The 23724-nt window shown below is 24.1% G+C and overlaps 3 protein-coding genes and 1 long non-coding RNA gene across 15 annotated transcripts; 2 read left to right on the top strand and 2 right to left on the bottom strand.

Moving 5' to 3' along the window:
- The first annotated feature begins 50 nt into the window (after window positions 1-50).
- On the top strand, window positions 51-2552 carry ND-23 (NADH dehydrogenase (ubiquinone) 23 kDa subunit). Of its 2 annotated transcripts, XM_012280775.2 has the most exons (5): window positions 51-188; window positions 252-342; window positions 1306-1567; window positions 1870-2062; window positions 2356-2552. In XM_012280775.2, exons 2-5 carry the CDS (start codon window positions 315-317, stop codon window positions 2485-2487), a joined length of 615 nt encoding a protein of 204 aa, XP_012136165.1. In that variant the 5' UTR covers window positions 51-188; window positions 252-314; the 3' UTR covers window positions 2488-2552. The 2 variants fall into 2 exon arrangements, with proteins under 2 accessions (XP_012136165.1, XP_003701368.1); XM_003701320.3 differs by having other exon boundaries at window positions 168-342.
- Window positions 1259-19683, bottom strand: LOC100878661 (vacuole membrane protein 1). 10 transcript variants are annotated; one of them, XR_001095246.2, is made up of 7 exons: window positions 10625-10983; window positions 9214-9487; window positions 7670-8014; window positions 6438-6947; window positions 6065-6334; window positions 5761-5983; window positions 1259-5647 (listed from the first exon to the last, which is right to left on the bottom strand). XR_001095246.2 is itself a non-coding variant. In XM_012280773.2 (6 exons), the coding sequence occupies exons 2-6, from the start codon at window positions 9433-9435 to the stop codon at window positions 5855-5857; spliced, it is 1467 nt and encodes a 488-aa protein (XP_012136163.1). In that variant the 5' UTR covers window positions 9436-9487; window positions 10625-10983; the 3' UTR covers window positions 5788-5854. The 10 variants fall into 10 exon arrangements, 9 of the variants coding, with proteins under 9 accessions (XP_012136163.1, XP_012136160.1, XP_012136162.1 ...); XM_012280773.2 differs by lacking the exon at window positions 1259-5647 and having other exon boundaries at window positions 5788-5983; window positions 9223-9487; XM_012280770.2 differs by lacking the exon at window positions 1259-5647 and having other exon boundaries at window positions 5788-5983; window positions 9214-9468.
- On the bottom strand, window positions 12454-13504 carry LOC143265596 (uncharacterized). Its single transcript, XR_013040225.1, has 2 exons — window positions 13142-13504; window positions 12454-12611 (listed from the first exon to the last, which is right to left on the bottom strand). It is a non-coding gene; the product is annotated as an uncharacterized LOC143265596 (long non-coding RNA).
- Hacd2 (3-hydroxyacyl-CoA dehydratase 2) lies at window positions 14169-23235 on the top strand. Of its 2 annotated transcripts, XM_003701300.3 has the most exons (5): window positions 14169-14308; window positions 14379-14495; window positions 21557-21791; window positions 21874-21978; window positions 22087-23235. In XM_003701300.3, the coding sequence occupies exons 1-5, from the start codon at window positions 14225-14227 to the stop codon at window positions 22650-22652; spliced, it is 1107 nt and encodes a 368-aa protein (XP_003701348.1). In that variant the 5' UTR covers window positions 14169-14224; the 3' UTR covers window positions 22653-23235. The 2 variants fall into 2 exon arrangements, with proteins under 2 accessions (XP_003701348.1, XP_012136157.1); XM_012280767.2 differs by lacking the exons at window positions 14169-14308; window positions 14379-14495 and adding an exon at window positions 19903-20072.
- Window positions 23236-23724: the final 489 nt, after the last annotated feature.

Here is a 23724-nt window from a genome sequence, read left to right as displayed (position 1 = left end):
CTGTATACACATATGATTTATACTATAGACGCAGTATACTGTGCTATAGATATGGAGAAACTGACTGTATCTTTCAAATACATATTTGCTTTAAAATTATGATAGATGTCACTAGTGTAGTGACACTTTCAATTCAGTAGTGATTCTGCTTACATAAGATTTATATATGAACTTTATATTGATATAAGGTAGAAATTAGAATAATTTGTATAGTACTAAGAAAGTTATTATTAATTTGCATGTGATTGTAGCAATAAGACATATGCGTTGAAGAAACTGATTACACCAGGCGGATTGATTCTTAACATTGCAACATGACATCTCTCAGAATTATACAGCCAGGTAAATCTAATAATAATATTTTCATTTTAATACAAAGTTTTATTGAATTATTAATTTAGATACTTTTACGTTTTATACACAATTCTTATTACATTATAAAAGAACATAACCTAACCTACAAAATTACTTTATAAATATTATTTAGCAGTGATTAGATTGCAAATATACAAACACTATATGGAATGTATGCATATATCAATAATTTTATTATGAACTTTCATTTCTCGAAGTATGTATTACAATACATAACAGTCACTTTTTTGAGATATTCTGCAGTATAGTTGAAAATAATTGTTTATCAAACATAATACATTTACAACAAAGAAATGATCCTTATACATCGTAGAAACAACCAGAACATTTTTTAATTTACTCCAATATCATATCAATATATTTTTTAGTATTTCTATTAATAAACTATTCCAAATTTTTTCTAAGTATAATTCTTTTATCGAAAAACTCAAAGGAAGTGCTACTAATAGTATAGCATAAATGTTTTTTCTTTCTCTGTTCATAGCAAATCTGGTTGTTACATGCTTTCTTATATGATATTTCTATTAATAATAAAATTTATGTTTAATATTTTAGCAATTCACTTATTTATCATGACTTATTTAGAACTCCTTGTTTTAGACATCATATTATAAGTAATAAACTGTTATGAATTGAAAATGATAAAATTAAACTAACATCTTGTGTTACTTTATGCTCAGTTTCCTTAGGTAATTTGATCATGTAACAGTAATTACATGAAAATATCATAAATGATTAATAAATTATTGCAGGTAAAACTAAAATCAAAAGAAAAGTATATAAGACATATAACTTATATCTTTACATATACATATATTTGCAGTCTAGTAATTCTAAACTAAACAAATACTATGTGACATAATAATATAAAGGAATGCAAATATATAATGCATTATTTCAGTTTATTGATTTGTAATGTAATTTTTACAGGTCTCAAATTATTTCGACACGCTCCAAAGATTTTAAGTGTACCGTCAGCTCGAAACAAATATTATGTTGTTCAAGGACTTGATGAATTAAAAACATGGAAAGATATTGGCGATAATGCTGTTCAGAAAGCATTCCTCTTAGAAATTATTCGTGGTTTAGGAATTGCCCTATCCTACTTTTTTAGAGAACCTGTAACAATAAATTACCCTTTTGAAAAAGGTCCTTTAAGCCCACGATTTAGAGGAGAACATGCATTAAGAAGGTATCAGTATAAAAATGTGTATTTAACATTATTCAATTTTAATATTTTAATGTTACTTTCTCAATTGAAATTATGCCAGTATTTAAAATAGAAGATTTTTATAATATATGATCTAAAGAATGTACTCTTTGAATTATAACATTGTAAAATGTATACATAAATATTTCATATACATTAAAATGTTTATATATATTATATATATTATTTATGACATATAGCTTACTGATTGAATAAAAATGTGAAACTATTATGTTCTATATAATCCGAATAAAATAACTGTGCATTGATTTAATTTATGACAGATATCCCTCAGGAGAAGAAAGGTGTATTGCATGCAAATTATGCGAAGCAATTTGTCCAGCTCAAGCAATCACTATTGAAGCAGAAGAAAGAGCTGATGGATCTCGTCGTACAACAAGATATGATATAGATATGTCAAAATGTATATACTGTGGTTTCTGTCAGGAAGCTTGCCCAGTGGATGCAATCGTGGAGGTAATAAATGATATGCTAATAATTGCCTATACATACAGATCACTTTTATTAGCTTTATTGCTATATTCATTCTTTAATAATTTCTAATAATATTTTATGTACATACCAAAATATTGATACTAAAATGAAAATAAAATCAAAAAGTTTTTATATATGTATGAACATTTTCTAGATCAAATACTATGAAATGTTAAAATATTATAAAACGATATTGCAATAATGATTTTCTTCTTTATTAATAAATATAGATAAGAAATTGATGTAGTAATAATTAATAATATATAACATTTTAGGGTCCAAATTTTGAGTTTTCGACAGAAACACACGAAGAAATGTTATATAACAAAGAGAAACTTTTGAACAATGGAGACAAATGGGAATCAGAAATTGCTAGTAATATTCATGCTGATCACTTGTATCGATAAATAAATTACAAAATGTAGTTATAAATTATATATAGTAATAAATAATTAAAATGATATAAAATTTATTCCGTGAATAAATAATATTAATTACACTTTAATATCTCCTTTTATTATTATCTTAACTACAAATGGATTTTAATCTCGATAAAATATTTTAGCAGTTTAAAAAATGATGGTGTAATAGTAACCAAAACTTCTTGTCATTTATTAATTATAACTTAATACTTATAAAACCTATAATTTATACTGCATATTCATATTTTCAAAAGTTATATCAACTTACACTTCCTTTTTCTTTAAAATTTTGTTTGTACTTGTACGTTTATTATAAATGTAAAATTTTGGAATTTTTAAAATGTCTATTATTTATTGAATTAAATTTGTTTTTGAAATTAAAAATTGGCTTTCCTTTGCTGTTTTTAAAATCTTTAAAGTCAGTACATTTACAAAATAATTTTTACTGTAATGTTCTATCTCTTTGATATCATACATGTAATTTTTCCACCAAATATTGTTTCATACAGTGAATTTTACAAGAAATTCAAAATTTTCATTTTAGGTATTTTACCCCATATAAGACAATTTAAAATTCACATTTTAGTGGTGTATATATTAAATTACAATACCGCTATACTAATTATAAGTATGAAAATCATTTAAAATCAAAATAACTCTTATTGAAATGGAACTTTTTTATTTTTCTATATAAGACAACACTTCATTATGATATTTAATCTGTAATATTTACAATATATTTACAATAAAATATTAAATTATAGCTACAGATTAAAGTTTGCAATTTCTTTTTGACTATTGATTACAAAAATTATTCTTTCTGATATAAATTTGTTATTTTATTTATATTATTGTATGGTCCTAACAGAAAATGTTAGCCTTCTGTATCAGTATTATAAGGTTCAATATTTTAAAAAGCATTCAATGTTAATATAAATCAATGTGTTCTCAATACATTATAATCTTATAAAATTAAATGATATTATTGTTATTAAAAAGAAAAGATTTACCTCTAAATGTACTATTACTTTCAATAACTTGGTGAAAAATATATTTAAATATTTCTTATAAATTGTATCAAATGTTTCAATTATACGTACACTTCCTATCATACATATATAAATATATTTTTATATAGTATAAGTTTACATTTAATAATATAATTATCTGTGGAATGTAACATATTTTAATATATTAGTTTATAATTTGTTTTAGATTTAGTTACTGTTACCTTTTATAAATATTTCTGAATGGTATTTATAATGTTTTTCGTAATTCTATTTATCACAAAATTGTTACATAACGTACAAAATATCCTTACCTTTATATATCGACAATATTAACTGTTAAAGCAGTAAAATTCTTTTCAAAATATAATAAAATTTACATTACTTTTTTCAATTCGAATAAAATTTTTATTATTCATCACTACCTTCTTCGAATCCAGAAGAAAAAATTTTACATAAATTATTAATAATGTAATAGTATTTAAATATCAGTAAGTTTATAAAGTTCATATTTATTACATTACAAAATATCGTAGTTTTTCATGTTTTCATATAGTTCTTATTTTTGTATTAATAATAAAGCTACATCATATATCTTTATATGATTTGTTTTTAACATGTAAGCATTCATCATTTGCAGAAATACCACTTTTGTAACTAAAATAATTTAATATTACGCCTATCTCTCTTAACATATAATTAGTACTTAACATGAATTTTATAATAAATATTTCAAATTGTTGTTAAAATATGTTTAATAATAATTATATTGATTTCCTATAAATTAGGTATAAAGTTGTAATTATACACAGTTCTAAATTTCTTTTCTTTTATTATGTTAATGTAAGAGAAATATGTAATTATTTTAAAAAGATATTTATATTTTTACATTCCATGAAGATCTTGCAGCACGATCTTTGTAATCAATATTAGGAACTAATAAATTATTAATAAAATATTCTGATTCGTGTGCTACAAATAAAAGAAAATGACACATACATATAAATCAAATATTATAGTGAATATCGGGAATGTCTTTAAATCAATTTTAAATATTAATGTAATACAAAGTTTTAAATGTGAATATAAGATTTTTTTAATTTATATTTAATTTTCTATTTCCAGAAATCTGTGAATTACAACTAACAATATGTCCATTCATTAAATGCTTTGTAATGAACAATATTTAATGTTTGCAAATAATAAAGATATACAGTGAAAAACTGACAATTGCATCTATATTACATTACTATGTATTTATCACAAAACATATTAATTTATATGAAATCATGAAAAATAACTTTATCATAGATTCAGATATTAGCAGAGGTGAATCTAGAAATTACAAAACTTTAAGAACTTCATTTATATTGTAAACTTGAATTGTCTTCATCAGTATCTTAATATCGTTAGATTTTAATATTTTTATATTTGATTTATGTTTAATAAAATAAATTATTTTACCACACATACTATAATTGAGTCATTGATTATAATATATAAATAATTATACATTTCGCCACAGCTTCTGGATTCACCTCTGGTTGTTACATAATATTTTTCCATACATGTAAATGAACATTTTAATTTTGCTCCCTAAATAAGTCTCGAAGTTAATAATACCATATGATTGATTATGTACATTCCTGATTTCATACTGAAGAATCTAATTACAAAATATTCAACTTTTTATATCTTTTTATATCTGTGGATATAAAAAGAAAGTAAACAACATGAAAAAAGGACAATGAGCTTTAATCGAGTCTTAACAGTAATATATATTTTGTATATACCAAGTTATAGAAACTTTTTTCATCTTATTGACACAAAGTGCTGACAAGAATGTATGTATTCAATAACTATTATGGATACCTAAAAGAATTCGCATGAGTTTTTATAAAAAGCTTTATATCTTTTAAATCGTACTATGAGAAAAATTGTTGATACTAATAATAATATAAATTCTACAAACAACTCTCAAGTTATAAATTGCAATATTTTTAATAATATTACGAAAAAGTAAAATGCACGTATTATGTTACACAATGCATGTAAATCTCTCCTAGCATATGTATGTACATTTTTATATACATACATATTTATAAATATGGAGATAATTCCAATGTTTTTGAAGCATTCTAGAAAATTAGAATTTAAAACAAAAATTAAATTTTTCTTACTGCGTTATTTATATTGCAAAAGTAGTATTATGCACTTCAAAAATCGACCATATTAGTATTATTCAAGATACCTTAATTATATTGCGCTGTAGTAGTAATTTTCATCTGTACGTTGTTTAATAATGAATTTTACATTTACATTACATATCCTGTATTTACTGAACTTTAATCGGTACGTTTAGTTCGTTTACGATGATAATTTCTTGCTAAAGCATGAATAATTGTTACCAAAAAGTAACATACCATCAACATTACAAATTTATCAAATAACCACGAAATTGTTGTTGTTCCATCCTAAAAGTGAAATAGCTATTAATAAGCATATATAATATTATATGTAATACAATAAATCTGAATTAAGAAAATCATACATACCATTGATGTTTTATCATGTAACTTCTTTTTCTGTTCAATAAGATATCTTTTCAATGGTTCTTGAAACTTTGAACCAACGTATGGTACAATTGCTAATAATTTAATAAATTTATCTAGAAGTTCTTCATTGAAAGCTATGATTACTGCAAGTTGTTGAATGTGCATTTTTATAATAGCCTTTCCTATGAGTGTAGCACCAAAAAATGTCCAAAAAGGAATTAAATAATGGCCACATGTTAAACCAGCAAGATCAAACAATGGGTTAGGAATCTACAAATAATGTCTTTTATTAAAAACGTATAGCTTTTAAATAATACATTAGTTTTCAAAATTATAAAAATAATATTAGCATTCTAAAGAGTAATTTACTTACTGATGCACAGGCGAGTATTCCCCAAAAACCTGCTTTTTGTACAAAATGTTTCATGGTTAGTTTTATACGTATTAGTAATGATACATTTTCACCATTTTCTAAAGCTTCTAAGGCTTCTAATTCTTTCAAATCTTCTTGATCAAATTTTTCATCTTTACCATCGTGTCTGCTAGTTCGAGCAGCTCTGGCCATAAAATATGGTGGTAATTCACCAAGTGCAGTACCAGCACCCCAAAGCATAGCTTCAATACGTACTTTTCTCATAATATTTAATATTCCTGCAGTCCACATTGGATCGATTGTTGTTGGACATATTATTTGATCAGGATACGGTGGTTCAGGAAAATTAAGAGCACCACATTCATATGCAGCCATAGTAACAGCTGCTATATGTGGTCCTAGATAAAGTACAAAAGTGTGTAAACCTGTACCAAGACCTACACTTGAAAGAACACCTAAACCTATCCAATATAGCCACCAAATAATTTTTGTCTCCCATGCTCTCAAAATCTGAAAATATAAAAATATTATTTTATATAAAAAATTATAAATGTTATACGCTATAGAACTTAAGGAAAAACATTATTCTTAAAATGTATATCTAAATGTGTATCTAAATGTAGAAGATTTTAATAAGCCAGCAGTAATATATTAAACATCTGAATCATCTTTATATTTTACATAACATGTTATACTCTTTTGTCAGTGTAATATTGACTGTTTACACGATTTCAAAAAGTTATGATAGGTGGTCCTACAGTATCATAAAAAGTAATAAATTAATAAATAAAAAATGTAAATAATTTAGCAAACTAATGATCATAATACTACATCGATTAAAATCAATATCACTTATTTCAATATCAACATTATTATTTTAACATATCCTATGCCATTGAATAATCTGCTAAAATAATCATTAAATAATACTGTTAAAATTGTTTTAGTAACTAAATGCTATATAAAAATATGAAGATGATATTGAAATCTGGAGTATCCCTCCAATATTATTACTTCTTTGATGCCATACTTATAAAAATAATATTTGTGCTTTATTATTACAAGTAGTAAAAATATTTCAGATAACAAAGTTACAGTACTTTTTTGTGTATAAACTGTTATTTTAAAAATATATAAAACTAAGGGCATTAATACTGACATATTTGCATTCTAAACTGCGCAAAACAACTCAATATTAACTCATAATGATTTAATTTAATATGAAAAAATACCTGTTGATGTGGACCAGAAATTCTGTTTAATACCAGAAACAATATAATTATTGATACAATACTCCATACTATTTTTTTGTGATGTAATGCCTTTTTTCCTAAGCTGAATATGTTACTAAAAAGTTCTCGGAAAAAGTAATTTAATGTAGTAATTGGATGCTGCCATAACGATAAACATTCTGTATCTATATAAAATTCATTATTTAAATTGTTTCGATCTTCTGAAAATGGTGCAGGTGATTTTTTCTGTTCAATATTTTGTTGTGCACCATTAACAGGAATTGAAACCTTCACACGTCGCTTGGCAGTGGTATTTTCCAACATGATACCTCCTAGTTCAATATTCTGCACATAAATTAAAATAATTTTTATATGTCAAATTAAAAATATTTTCTAAAGTATATAGTACATGAAAAAACATAATAGTTGCAAATATAATAATTGCATAGCTTTAATAAATCATAATTTTTTAACTTTTATTATCTGTATCAATTGTTGAAAAACATATACTTCTTACTAATAAAAAGTAATAAATAATGCTATTTCCAATATGTACAATTTTATTTTAACTAATTTAAAATGCTAACAGTAGATATTAATGAAGTAAAACTTTCATTGTTTCCATATTTCTACCAATAATCGTTTTAAATTATTTAAATTCAAAATGATATGTCACTTTCTTCCAACTGACACAAGATATTACTATTAATCTACAGAATATAATAATACTTAATAAATGTAAGTCTATAAAAAATAAGATTTGTAAATTAAATTTTATAGTATTAAATGAATTATAAGAACTCGTTCCACACTAAAATTTACAAATAAAAGCAAATATAAATTACACAACAAAAAAAACTGGTGATATTAAACATTATATTACACTACGTTAATTTAACTATTATTTCTTATCAATGAAATAAAAAAAGAGTAACAAAGCAATGTTATAAATGAAAAATATTAACTGAATATAAATAAAATAAAATTACAATCAATGTTATTAAGAATATAATGTATAAATATAAACATTTAGCATTTATGTGATGTTGACTACAAGTTCCACGTGCAATATAAAATCTATAAAAAAATGTACTCAAAAATAAAAATGAATTGCTAGTATAAAAATGTATATATATGTTCCTATATGATCAAAAATAAAAGCTAATCACTCGTATTCATAATATTCAAGAGTCTAATTTATTAGTAGTAATATTATATAATATCAAAAAATGTATTTTAATATTTTCATGCTATCTTTCCATTCCTTGTTTATAAAAAAATTAGTGCAAGTTATTCATGTATTACAGTTACTACCATTTACATTATGAAATATGTTTTTAAAGTAATGTTTATTAGCTTTATGTCTGTGATGTATGTATATTAATGAAATAAACAAAATTATTATATAATGCTTTTGTTATTTTAACAAAAAATTGATATTATTAACATTAAATTAATAAATTTATGCAGCAATAATTACATGCAATTAAATAATTTAAATTTATGTAAAAAGAAATAGCACAAAATATAGGCAAAATAGGTACATTATATACCATGTTTGTCCTCTTTCCTGAAATGGGCAGATGTTCTTTTAATAAGCCTTTAGATTGTTTATGTGTAAGTTGTGAAACTGGTATCACTGTAGTAGCATTCATTGTATTTTTACTATCCATGTAAATAAAACTGCCATCAAAATTCTTTACATTATTGGAAATACCCATACTAGAAGCAGTGCTTTTCTTTCGATCTACTTTTCTTCGCACCATTGTCAAACTGCATTAGCCAATCTGCACCATCAACTAGTTACTATTACTAATACTGTTATGAATACAAAAAGATGAAAACATTCTAATAATTTCATATTTTAAGTATTCGTTATGGGAAATTTATTAATGTTAATGCTAATAAAACACTTTCTTTCATTTTCTTCTTAAATTATAAAAATATTGCCTATTAATATTTAAACAAAACATACCAATATTGTACTGAGAAGAAAGTAAATAAAGTAATGAATATAAAAACTACTACTGATGTGACATTATTAATATATGTATATGTGTATGTACTTATATTTAATACGTGTGATTGTTTTATCATTTTATTTTAAATATTATTTTGTTCATGAATTTATTTTTGATATAAAAACATTTTACTTGCAAATGATGATAAAATATTAATTTGTAACAATTCTACATAATTTTATGAATATTATTCTAACTTCATTAAGTCTTGTAATAATGTTATATGCAAAACAATATGTAAGATATCACATTACTTGTAAGATAACAATGTTACTGAAGTTGAAACTTTCTTTGTTTTAAACTCAAAGTATCTTTAAATTCGTTAAATTTATTACAATTAAAAAGTAATAATATAAAAGTAAAAGGAAAGACTTGACTATTTAAGAACTTCATATTTTTAAATAACATATTGGAGAATGAACATCTACAGCAAGACACTAAATAGTCAACTATTAATTATAGAAAGGCATATATAATAAATTATGTTCAAATTTTAATTCCAATAGTTATCTGAAATATTAAAAATGACTTTATATGTTCTAATATTGAATTTAGATTATTGAAATGGATTTTCAATAACGCTTTCATAATATACATGTATTATCATTAGAGGTTTCATATAATCTGTTTATATATTAATAGTTTAAATTTTGCTTTATTGCAAATTTAATGAATTTATATGAATAATATCAATACATAAATATATTACTACCTTTTAACCTTATGTTATCATCTAATTGCACGTGAAACTAAGTCATACGAATGTATTTAAATATACAAAATATATTTTATATTTAGTTTATTGAAACAAGAAATATATATAAAAAACATTGAATAGAATGTATCTTCATCATACAATATTAAAGGTATGTTATGGAAGATTAAGTATGGCACAATTGACTCTACTTGATATTATAAAATATAATTGAATTACCTTTTAACCTTAAAATACGAACGTGACTAAATGTTGAATCAATAAAAATTTAGTTGTTTTCAAATCATTATAAAACAAGGATTTGAAAGAAAAATAAATTACTTTATAATGTTTTAAACTATCAATCGCTAGCATGTGCACTAAAGAAAGTTAACGTTATTTTTTTAATTAATTAAACTGTCAACTCGACAGTATCACATGTATTACATTCATGTGTCTGACCCACAGCACTTCCTATATATGCTATATGAGCATGAGTACGCGCAAGTCTACGTGTATAAAAATGCCTAATCATTAGTCTCTTTAGTGATCACTTTCTTCAGTTTAATATCAGTTAGAATAAATTCCCCTATATATGTACTCACTACTGTAAGCTTATCGTATTGAATGTTTGATGTTCCTCATTGTTATATACTGTGTGATACCTACTTACCTACATCTACTGAACTGCTTTCAGTGTTGTTTTGCAATAATCATTTTACACGTAAATTTTAAATATTAAATATTTTTAAATAATAATCATATTTTTCTTTCTCTCCTCCAGATTATTTTCATCTTCTAACGCGTATTAGAGTTTATATTCGTGTAAAGTTTGTATCAATTTTAATTTAATTCTAAGTTTATACCTAATAGATTAATTAAAGATATAGTTATAAATAAATGTATAGTTCAAACTATTTAAAAATATGGTATTAAATTATGTATCAATAAGTTAATATAAACAACATTGCATCTCATAATAAAGTTTAACAACAATAAAATTAGAAGTAAGTATTTAAATGAAAAAACCGTATGTGAAAAATAATTCACGAATATAAAGTTAAATAAGAGTATATTTAATATTTAATATTATTAATTTTTATACGATAATTATATTTGATTTATGGACATAAATTTGATTTATGTGTAGCAATGGTCATTTCAACGCTGTTCAATGTTTTTCCCGTAAGTGGTAAATATATGAAAAATTAAAAATCGAAAAAATTACGGATAATTAAAGATATAATAATGCGGGTAAATTTTTTTCCATAATCCTTTTCAGAAAATAAAGCAGACCTTCAATTGTTTAAATAAGATTGTATATTTTTTATATACAGATTTTATGAAACTTTTATCGTAAGAAGTATTATGGTGCAATGTCGAAAAAATCAATAATTTGGGAGGTATTTTACGCAAGAATTTAATATATCTCATAAAGTTGCAATTAATTCTACGTGTTATTCTGATATTTTTTTATGTTCATAAGTATTACTTGGATAAAATAAAATATATATGCAATTCCACATAAAAATGAATTCATTCATAATCCTTTTTTTAATAGAATCGTTAATTTGCTATTATCAGTGCTGGATTAAGACCTTTTAGAGCCCCATGCATTTAAAATATTTTGTGGCCCCTTTATACAAAAAATAAAACTTCTGGAAGGTTTTGAACAGAAGAAAATTTTTTTTACGCTCCTTTTTTTCCTGATGTCTTAAACAATAGTTCATTTTACTTATTGGTTAATCCAGTATTGGCTGTGCGTGGATCAATTCATAATACATGAATTATTTCTGCAAATCAAACTGCAATAAATCGATCCATATCGAGGAAATTCGCTGTTTCCTCAAAAAATAAAAAGTCACTGTTCCTTGAGAAATGTTGCAGATTTAAAAATTTTCAGTATACAATTAACTGTAAAAACCAGTACAATTTTTTTCTTTAATTTTTTTCATATTTTTATGATTTGCGAAAAGAACGCTAGTTAGTGTTGATATGAACACCCTATATACAGGGTGTACCACGTCACCACATCTTTTTAGACTTTCCTAATAATTTGATAGAAAAAATGTTTCAAATAAAATTTATCAATTTCGGAAAATAGATACACACTCTTAAAATCTACATTCGTGTCAAGAGATAAATTAGGATGTATGTATATATCTACGGCCTTCAGTTTTAACACACTCGGTCCCAGAGTAACAGGTGTAGTTTCATTGCGATAAAGCTAAAACAAAATACATTTTCATGTGTACGAAATACATTCTTATGTAACCTTAACATAGCATTTTAAATCTTTATTGCGCCTTTGTCTGCTAATATCCTGTATTTTTATCTTTGTACGATTTTATGATTTTTAAAATCATTAAAGCTACCGTTACAGTTTATGGAACCCGGGTCAAAACACGATATATTCAATACTGCATTTTACGCTATGTCGTTAATAGATATCGATGAGTACATGATTAGTAACATAAAATGAGTTTATTTCTGATAAACTAAGAATTTAAAATTTGTAAATTTTGCAATTTTAAAAATTCATAAATAAATATGTATTAAAAAATTCGAACTATTCGTCTAAATTCAAATATTTTTATGTTTAAACAAAGAACTTAGTACAAGTGTCCTGAATATCTAACACTAACACAAATGTTTTAAAACACACTTGAGGTCGAATGTATTAAACGGTAAAGTTTAAAAACAAGACAAAAATATTAATAGATTAATAAATGTATGATATTATGTTCATTAATCTACCCGCAAATAACAGACACGATAGGATAACAACTCTCGTATTTCACCTTGGGAGAACAGTATGTAACAACAAAAAGCTGTTGTTCCTGTTTAATCAGGTGAGTGACAAGGAGATCTATAATGTCTTTTAATTCACCAAAACATAACTTTGGTTTGATAATATACTGATAGACGATAAACGATAAATTATACTGATAAATGATAATTTATAATTATTTTTCTGATAATAGATACTACTATAAGATCTTAAACAGTTATTATAGTACGAAAACATATAATTTTCGATTAAATAAATTATAAAGGTAAATTTATTGTTTCTATTCAAACGTAATTTAAAAAAATGTCGATACTTCAATTTACAGAAACTATAGTTTTTGGCGCATCGTGACTGTTCAGAGAACTTCTCATCACTAGATGGATGTCCATCTACAGTCTTTTGCTTCATGGCCTTATACATAGTGAATAAAAATATATGTATGCGGAAGAAAAGCAATAATGTGATATAGTATACTAAAATAAAAGATCACTGAATATGTGTTCTTCACAATATAATCGTTACAAAAACACTTATGCGTTGCTATTGGTTACAAAATGTGTTAAACGAAAATTTGTTATCCAAGATGTATGATAATATGTGGAATGAAATATAAAATATCCTGTTTTCCCACGTTTCACGAATAAGAACAATAGTATCATTTTATATTTTTCGAAAATAATAAATATTTCATATAAAAATATCAATAAAGTTCTGTAAATATTCCTCCTGTATAAATAAATTATATATGTGTATCATGTGAAGGTAGCCACAGATAGGAGAATATATACTTTTTTATATTCTTGATAGCTGTTCATATGTATAGTCGAATTGACTAACAGTAACATGTTATGCAGTAAAAGATTAGTTATTTGCATTACACTTTGATTAATTGATATTGAAAATATCAATAATTATGATATTAGTGTATATTATTAAAGAAGATATTTACAAACTTGGTATTGGCTTTAGTTAAAACGAAACTTCTGAAGTTGTAGCTCATTATAAAAGGAACATAACAAAGTGAATATTTTTAAAAACAACATGAAAATATGGCAAATCTATTAACTCCGTTTGTATATTGGGCTCAAACAGAAAATCAAATAACATTAAAAGTAGATTTAACTGATGTCAAGGTACGTAATTTGTAATACATGTACATTTTCTTATTTACAAATTAATGTTACTAATAATTATATTTTGTAGGATGTTAATGTTGACATAGAAGAAAAAAGATTACAAGTTACAGCATATGGACAGGGTGCTAGAGGACTTAATAATTATGGATTTAATCTTGATTTACATTCATCTATTGACTCTGAGGTAATATCCTTCTTATTACTACATATATTTTTGTTTTGATATTTATGCTAAAGTTTAACTAAGTATTTATATTAAATTATAAATTTTTTATATAAAACTATTTCTGTAATTTTTATGTATAAACTTACGTACATATTGAATAAATTAATACATCTTTTAAAGCTTTTAGAAATTAGTTGATTATAAATACCAAATAAATTGTAAATGTAAATAACTTTTGAAAAGGAACATTAATTTGTTTTGCATTGAAGATTAACCATTTCATTATTACGGGTGAAGATCACTACAAAAAAATCATTGTGTATCATGGACAATTATAGTTGTCTAATACAAAGTATATACATATCAAATAGAATATATGTCAAATATATTATACTCAAAATTTTCATATGACAATTAAAAACAAAAGTAGGTATGTTAAAACATTTCTTATTACTAATAAAATTTTATGAACAAAATTATTTATACTTAAATATTAAATTAGATAATTGAATATATAAATATATAGAAATAGTTTTTGATATGGGTAACTGTAACAAAAGAATCAAGTCTTTTCTTTATATTTTTAAAGATTCGAAACATGTATTTTATAACTAACAGTAAAGTAAACTTGAGTTATTACATTTATAATTGATCAAAATTAGAGATTATTATAAATATTGTAGAAGGTATTCTAAATTAAAATGAACAAACTGTAAGGACTTAATTTGCAGGTAAGGAGACAGAAAGAATATTATGAGTATAAAAGAATGTTATGAATATCAACAAATAGTTTATTACAGACTGGTAAAGCATTATATGCATAAAATAAATGAGCAAAAGTATATTTTCCATTATAACATAGAAAAGATTAGTTGAGTTTATTTGGCCTATAGGCACATATTCTTTATCATGTGATAACAATACTGTGTTATTAATAAGTACAGTATCTAATAATAAGGTCGATTATTTCCATCACTTAAAATGTGTACAAAAAATATCATATTCTTTGTTGGAAAATATTCTTAGCATTTTAATATAAATTGGTACTTTATTTGATAGATCAGAACTAATTTCAAGTAAGAGTATTAGAATAACCAAGGAATTTAGAGGATGATTGAAATAAAAATATTTGCTAGTCAAATAAATACAGTTACCTTTCTATGTGTGGCAATGGGAAACATATCATTACCAATTTCATGAATACAATACTTGTTTATAATTTTGTAACAAAATATTTATTGATAACCTTTACATAACATTTGTTTCTTTTCTTTTCTCTATAGAGCAAGCTCAGAGTTTGTTTAAGTTTAGAACATCCTATGTATACAGTGTTTTATTATGATGCTACTGTCCATTATTTTAGAATCATTCATAATATGAAATGTAGTAATGAAATATATTTATGTTAAAAAACATGAAGGTTATGTTCCGTCTTTTGAATAGAATTACATACTTTTAGATTATTTAACAACACTTTTTAAAATGAAGTTATTAGCTTTTCATGTATACAATTCATTTTAACTAGTTTTCAATGTATAATATTTACATAATACGGTTGATTCGGAAATATATACATATTAATATAGTTTGTAATCAGTACATCTTGAAAATTAGTAAAAATCATGTATATAGATCGTAAATAAAGACTACCGATCGTTAACTAAAATTTATTTCACATCTTCCGCGATTAGCGTAAAAAGTAATTGTGTGAATGATCATATCAAAAATATGCAATCTCTGTTTGTTTCTACATTTTATACAAGATATACCCGATATCATAGATCAGTAAATTTTTCAAAAGCAGTATTTGTAATAAATAAGGAACGTAAATATGGTATTTTATAGTCAACACGATACGATATGTAAATTCTTCGTGTTTGCAATATTTGCCAAGAAACGAAAGTAATCTTTCATTCTATAAATGAAACTCCGTACGTTTTATTTTATATGATAAATTCTTTAGAACATTCCGCGTAAAAAAATACGAAAGTAGTATTAAAAAAAATCAATAATATATCAGGTATTTTAAAATCAAAAGACATTTTATTCATACGTTTTACAATATATTTCGATATTTTTATATGCAAAATTCTTAAAAAATTCGATCATATACAATTTCGCTTGAAAAGCAGAAAACTTTCGTTTCTCGATACAAATTTAATAAGAAAACATAAAAATTTCGTATATTTTATGTTAGTTATTCGAAACAGTAAAATATTTTTACTTTTTTATTCTTTTAAATACCACACAGTTTTACCATATCATCAACTGTTTTGAAGTCACAGACAGCTATAAAAAATACATGAATTTTTAAATTTATGTCATTTTAATAATTCATCAAGTGTGGATATAATAATTTTGAAAACATGTAATACATGTAAATATATGTACATGTAACAATTTTGGTAAAAGAAAGTTACACACATTTATAATTAAATATAAATATTATCAATGAATACATTTTTGTAAAGTTTAAATATAAAAATTGTTTATCGTTTTTAAAAGAATTATTACTATAAGAAAATATTAATTACGAAATATATTCTATATCAAAATATCACTATAAAATTTCGAAACATATAACTGCAGGTACTTTTTTATATCTTTACATAAAATAAAATAATTAAAGGTGATCAAGTATTTAATATTTTAATTGTATGCTACTCTAACTTATCAAGAACAATGCAATCACTAATAATAAAATAGCTGTAGTGATTAGTGTACAATATTGTTACCATTGAAAGTAAGATTAAAAACTTAGATTTTTTTCACATCTATTATACTTAAAAATTCACCATTTATTTCTACATAAATGTTTTATGCAATAAAAATTTTCATTTTTTTCAAAATAAATTTTATGAATGTGCACGTATCATATATTTACTATACTATAGATATATCACTACCTCACACTTATTCAATAACACTATATTAGAAAATCCAAAGTTTTGTTTTCAGCAAAAATCAAAATATACAAAGTTAAACATGCAATAATACAATTACTGTCAAATAGGTATAATTGTTTAATAAAATTATACATACTATACTGAAATTATTTGTTGATGAGAAATTTGCGGATGTTTAACGAGAAACTGTCTGCGACGTTTCAATTTCTTGTAAACCAAGCGTGACAAACTTTAACCAACAAGCTTTAGTGTGTTAAAAACGAAATTCATCTTTATCGCCCAGTCAGCTAAATTTTAATGGCCAATAGGTTCGAGGTCATCAGAATTCGGTTAGCACAATTAGAATTCCTAAAATATCTCACTGCACTTCGTACACAGGTGGAAATATACAATAGGATAGACAAACTGCACTTTTTTTATTTAAATATGGCAATGTATACATTCATTCTACACAGGTGCCGCAGATTCTTTACTGATTTAGTTCTTTATTTCTACTTTCTCTTTATTAAAGTTTTCGCTTAGTTTCAGAAATCATGTGAAAGCGATACAAGTGTAAGGTTTAAAGATACGCTTCAAGTATAACAAATGGAATAAATGTTTATCATAAATGATTTCGGTTTTCTTTTGAAAACAACATGAATTATTCTTTTTAGAAGATTTTATAATTAAAAACTATTTTCTTAATTATTGTAAGAAAAATCGATTTAAACAAAATAAACTTATAAATAAATTAAATTCATGCATCACGTTTTTATTTTTTAAAAATGAAATAGAAAATTGAAAAATAAAATGTATTCCTAATTATTAAAATGACAATGAACAAACTATTTTAACTTTTTAGATTTATTAAACGCTTAAATCATCGTTTTTATCGTTTACATATTTTCAGTTTAAACACCTAAAAAACTTTAGTCCAAATTATAAAAATTAAATTTAGACGAAATTTAAACTGTTATTGAAACCCGAAAAAAGTGAGAAGAATAATTTATAATTTCGAATATTTTTTGTGTATTTTTTTAAAGATTAAAATTAAATCAAAATTAAAAATTCAATTTCTTTTATTGCCACTGTAGGCATTTTGTAAGGGAATTGTTTCGAGCTTGTAAAAGTAAAGGTGTTAAAGAACTTACGGACAGGAAACCCTAGATTTACAATCGTCCTTACAGATTTATACTAATTGATGAATTCTGTTTGACTGCTTTAGCAGAAGCTTCAGAATCTACTGTATTGATGACTTGAGCGTTGTTTAATTTCAAGGCTGTTTAAACATTATTATCAAACATTCAATTCTTTTGAATGTACTGTACGAATTTAGATAATTTGCCATTCTTAAAACTTTAAGAACTTGAGAATAATTTACTAGCTTCACGAATAATTTTATTTCGTATTAATGGATTCCACTAGTACTTGCTGTCAATATGAAATTTATTTACAGCAATTATCTTTATTTTTTTTTAAAAATATTTCGATCTATTGGTTAAAAGGATTGGTTTATTACTAAACTATTAAACACACGATATTTAGTGAGTGTATGTATTAAAATGCGCTGAAAAGAAATATTTGTATCTTATTCTGAATATTTCATTCCATTTCTCTATTTATACAAGATGTCTTACAACTAGCGTAACTCCCGGAAAAGGATAGCTGAGGTGATTCTGGACTGAAACGAAGCTTCAAATATGTTTGCAAAGGAAAATGTTCAGAATTACGTCTCCAGCACCTATTTTCGGAACTTACACTAGTTATGAGACACACTGTATAAACAGAAAAATACATTTAATAATATATATAATATAAAAATAAATATTTTTCGTTCATTTATCATACTATAAATAATCTTCATATGAACAATATATTCCAAATGAAAATTTCAAATCGATTAAGTCTCATATTTTTAAAAAAATTGTTGATTTACGCGATGAAAGATAAAAGTATAATAGTAGCTATAGTTTTGCAAAAATAACCTTTTTCTAAATAAAAAATGACTTAAGATCAACTTACCTAAGTATAATTAAAATCATTTGATTAATGATTGAGGAGCTCGAAGGAAATAATAATAAAATTAAATTAATAATAAATTGTTAATTCTCTATATCGCCAATATTTCAAAGAAAAAATTAGTTTTCTTTTATAATTTTTACTTTATATTGTGGCATGGTTTTCCAATGAGCCCCTCAATTTCAAAAATAAAAATACTTATAAAATTTAGATCTATTAACATCACTGTAAATATAACATAATAAGAATTATGTTTTATATCAGTGTATAATAGATGTAAATTTTAAATCATTCTTGTCACTGTCAATATCACTTTCACTGTCACTGTCGGTTCGCTTCATATAAAATGTCTTTTGTACGGCTATGAATATTGCAAGAACTGTCTGTTTAATTTTAATGAAATGTTTTTTGTATTTAAAACAATACTTCAGATAAGTTTTAGAGTTACTATAACTGTAGATAACTGAACAGACTAAAATACGAACAAGGTTCAGTTACGAGAATTTGCATGAGCGGACTTTGCAGTCAACGTATTTTGTGTATAGTCATTACTCCGATATGGCGAAGTAAATAAAACATTAAGGATCAGCACTTATTAAATGTCACTGAGTTCAAGATCAACACTACAAGTGACAACTATAAAATTATTTCATCGACTATGTACATGGAAAATTCATATTTCGAAGAAGAAGTTCGTATAAAACTTATTTCACCTATAATTGTCTTTAGGTCATTTGGGAAATATGTTGTCATTTCTTGTGATTATTTATGCCCTCATGACTTTATTAACAACTATGTCAGACAGAGCAATTTAATTATTGTTAATTTAATCATTATTGTATCGGATTTAATTAAAGTTAATCTCGAAATAATTTTGGTAAAATATGAGCTAGATTTTTCGTATTTCAAGTTATGTGCATTGCGCGTAGGAAACGATATTTATGTTCAAAATTGATTTCTGATTGGTCTGCTAATAGATCGATCTATATTCAAATAAGAAAACTAAGTCTTTAACTGTAAAAAACTAAAACATACTATACACAGTAAGAAATCACCCCATTATGATACGAATAAATTACATGTATGTGTAATTTCTATACGCCATTGTTTAATGGTGTTAGTACAAAAACGTACAAGACATTTAGCGATTGAATGAATCAAGTATGTTTTGCTCAATAAGATAGCAACTACTGACGATTAATAGTATTGAATCTATAAATATATGGAATGTTTCGAATTTTTCCCTGTATGTTAATAATTGAATTTTAATTTTAAAAATAATAATTCAGTTTTGATATTTTGTTGGGCGATCCTAGAGTTTTTAAGTAAATTTAGCGTATTTTTAAGCCTGACTGACTTTGAGATTAAATCATACAGCGCATATCGCTCCTAGAATAAAAATTTCTCTAAACAAAAAAGAAATCGCATAGAAATCGGATAATTGGTTTCTTCGATAATCACGGATGTACAAATAAAACTTTCCTTGGAATGTGTTCCATTCGAAGAAAACATAATTGTATACTAAACTATTTCTTATTGAAAGAAATGTTTAAAGCAAATCTCCCTTTATTTTTAGAAGGATATCTTGTAATTATTACGAATCTTATCTGTTTGATTGTTGCATATGAAATGATCGATTTCGAAATATCGAAAGCCCGAAGCAATTTGTTGATATAAATGCATTACAAAACAGTACTTATGATACATCGATTTAAAGTTTAAAGTTTGCTGAAAATGATTAGTAAATTTTTCAAAATGTCTTTAATATGACCTGGCTGATTTAAAAAAAATCGCTTCATTATTCTATACAATAATAATATGATTATTTAACGATTGACAATTTTGTATCAGCCTTAATTTGATAATACTGTTTTGATAATTTTATAACAATAATTTTTTTACGCGTTAAACGTTCTGAAGTCGATTAATATTAGTTATAAATAGCAACCACCGTTTTGTGTTCAAAATATTAATAAAATGTTTATGCAGCTATTTCGATTAAATTTTAAGCTTCAGATTAATATAACATGTGTTATATTAACTCATTATTAAGTATGTATAGCATCATTCTTCAATAGTATATTTACTTATCATTAACAATAGGACACTGCAACATGCATAAATGTGTATACTACTATATACATAAACTATAAAAATTTAATTTTATTGTTATAGGAAAGTAATTATAAAGTGATAAATCGACAAATTGATTTTACATTGAAGAAGAAAAGTCCTGCTTGGTGGCCCAGATTAACCAGTCAACCACAGAAGCCATCGTGGTTGAAAATTGATTTTGATAAATGGACAAGTGAAGATTTAGAAGATAATGAAGATGAAAAACGAGATATATGTAATGATTATCCTGGCATGTATGACAAACTTCATAAAGAAGAATTTGGGTATAGAAAAGGTATATCATATTATTAAATATTACTGTCAATATTGTAATTATGTTAAGTTGCAATATTAATTTGTTTTTATTAAATTTGTAGAAAATTTCAAGAAAGTATATTTAATAATTTACAATCTTTGTCAATTTGTTGGTTTTATTTATATTCTCACTGTAATGGGAATAATGTATTCAAGAGATGGACCAGGTTAGTAAATATATCAATGCATGGAAAGTTTTAATAATAATAATTAATACTGCACTAAAACTGTATTTTAATTGTCTGTACTTTAATTGTCAATTTCTTTTATTTTAGCATCTATGAAAGAAACATATGCAGCTGTTGGTAATGCAATGAAATTTATACAACTTCTACAATTTTTAGAAGTTCTGCATTCATTATTTAGATACACTAAAAGTAATACACTTATGTCATTTATACAAGTGGGAGGGAGAGCATTTATTTTATTCTGTATGATCGAAGCTGAACCACGAATGCAAACAAAACCTGTTGTCTTTTATCTTTTCCATGTTTGGAGTATGGTGGAAATATTTAGATATCCATATTACATTACACAATTATTAAAAATAGAAATTCCATTTTTAACATGGTTAAGATATACAATATGGATGCCATTATACCCATTAGGTTTTCTTTGTGAAGGTATTATAATATTGAGGAATATTCCGTATTTTGAAGAAACGCAGAGATTTACTATATCTTTACCTAATTCTTGGAACTTTGCATTTCATTTTCCATCGTTTTTAAGAATATATTTATTAATATTCTGTTTACCTCTTATATATATGTTAATGTCTCGTATGAATCAAGCTCGCTATAAAAAGCTAGGCAAACCTAAACTAAGAAAAAAATATGCATGATTTTTTAAATAAAGTAGGGTCAAGATTTAAATTATTAATAAATTTTATTCATTACATAATTAATAATGAAATTTAGGAAATAATAATAATCTACTATTGTATATACATCTATTTTACATTTAGGAAGAGAAGCACATAGAAAATTCAAGATACATATACCAAATTTCTTAATCTTAATTTTAGAAGTGAATTACCTTTAGATTCGCTTATAGATGTGATTTAAATTTGTAAGAATATATTATGTTAGAGAATTTACTACTATTTATGTAAAAATAACACTGGTACAAGTATATTAAATGTATATTTATATTAATTTATAATTTTATATGTATATACAATAGACACAATGCGGTGAAAAGTGTAATGTATAATGTCTTCTTTTTTCATGTACTTTTAAAATATATACATAATCATTAATATATTTATGTAACCAAAATTTGTATAGCAAATATCTTAAAATGCATGTGAACAAACACTATGAATATAAATACAGCCTTCCAATTTTTATAATTTTTATTTAACTTATTATTTATTTTATATACTTTTTGCCATTCAGTGTCATGTAATAAATGTTTAAAAATTATATGATAATATAAAGTTCTTATAATAAAAAATGAAACAATACATACCTAATATTTTTAAATATTTTCCCATAATTGTTAAATATAATTTATTAAGAATTCTTTTCTTTTGTGTATTATTTAAAAAGTGTTATATTTTCCTAAATTTAAAATTAAAATTAACATTAAAATTAAAAATTAGTTATTATTCTTTGACCAACTAAACTTTTTATCGAAAAATTAAATTTTTAATCTCTTGTCCAATTAAAAGAACAATATCTTATTTTGTTATTTGTATCGAAATATTTAAAGAAGCACTTGTTTTAAATAAAAAATTATTAATCTTAAAAACAACGAATTCTTTGAAATAAAGCATTGTTTTATTTTCTTAAATGAAACAATATAATGCATACAATTATGTAATAAAGAAAATAATACTTTATTTAAAATAGTTATTTAATCCCATATTCTTTATTCATTCAAATAAACGTGCTCGCAACTTTGCCGTTAAG

This window comes from Megachile rotundata, chromosome 13 (genome assembly GCF_050947335.1).
Source record: "Megachile rotundata isolate GNS110a chromosome 13, iyMegRotu1, whole genome shotgun sequence".
Classification (NCBI taxonomy): domain Eukaryota; kingdom Metazoa; phylum Arthropoda; class Insecta; order Hymenoptera; family Megachilidae; genus Megachile; species Megachile rotundata.
This window is presented reverse-complemented; position numbering and strand designations above follow the sequence as displayed.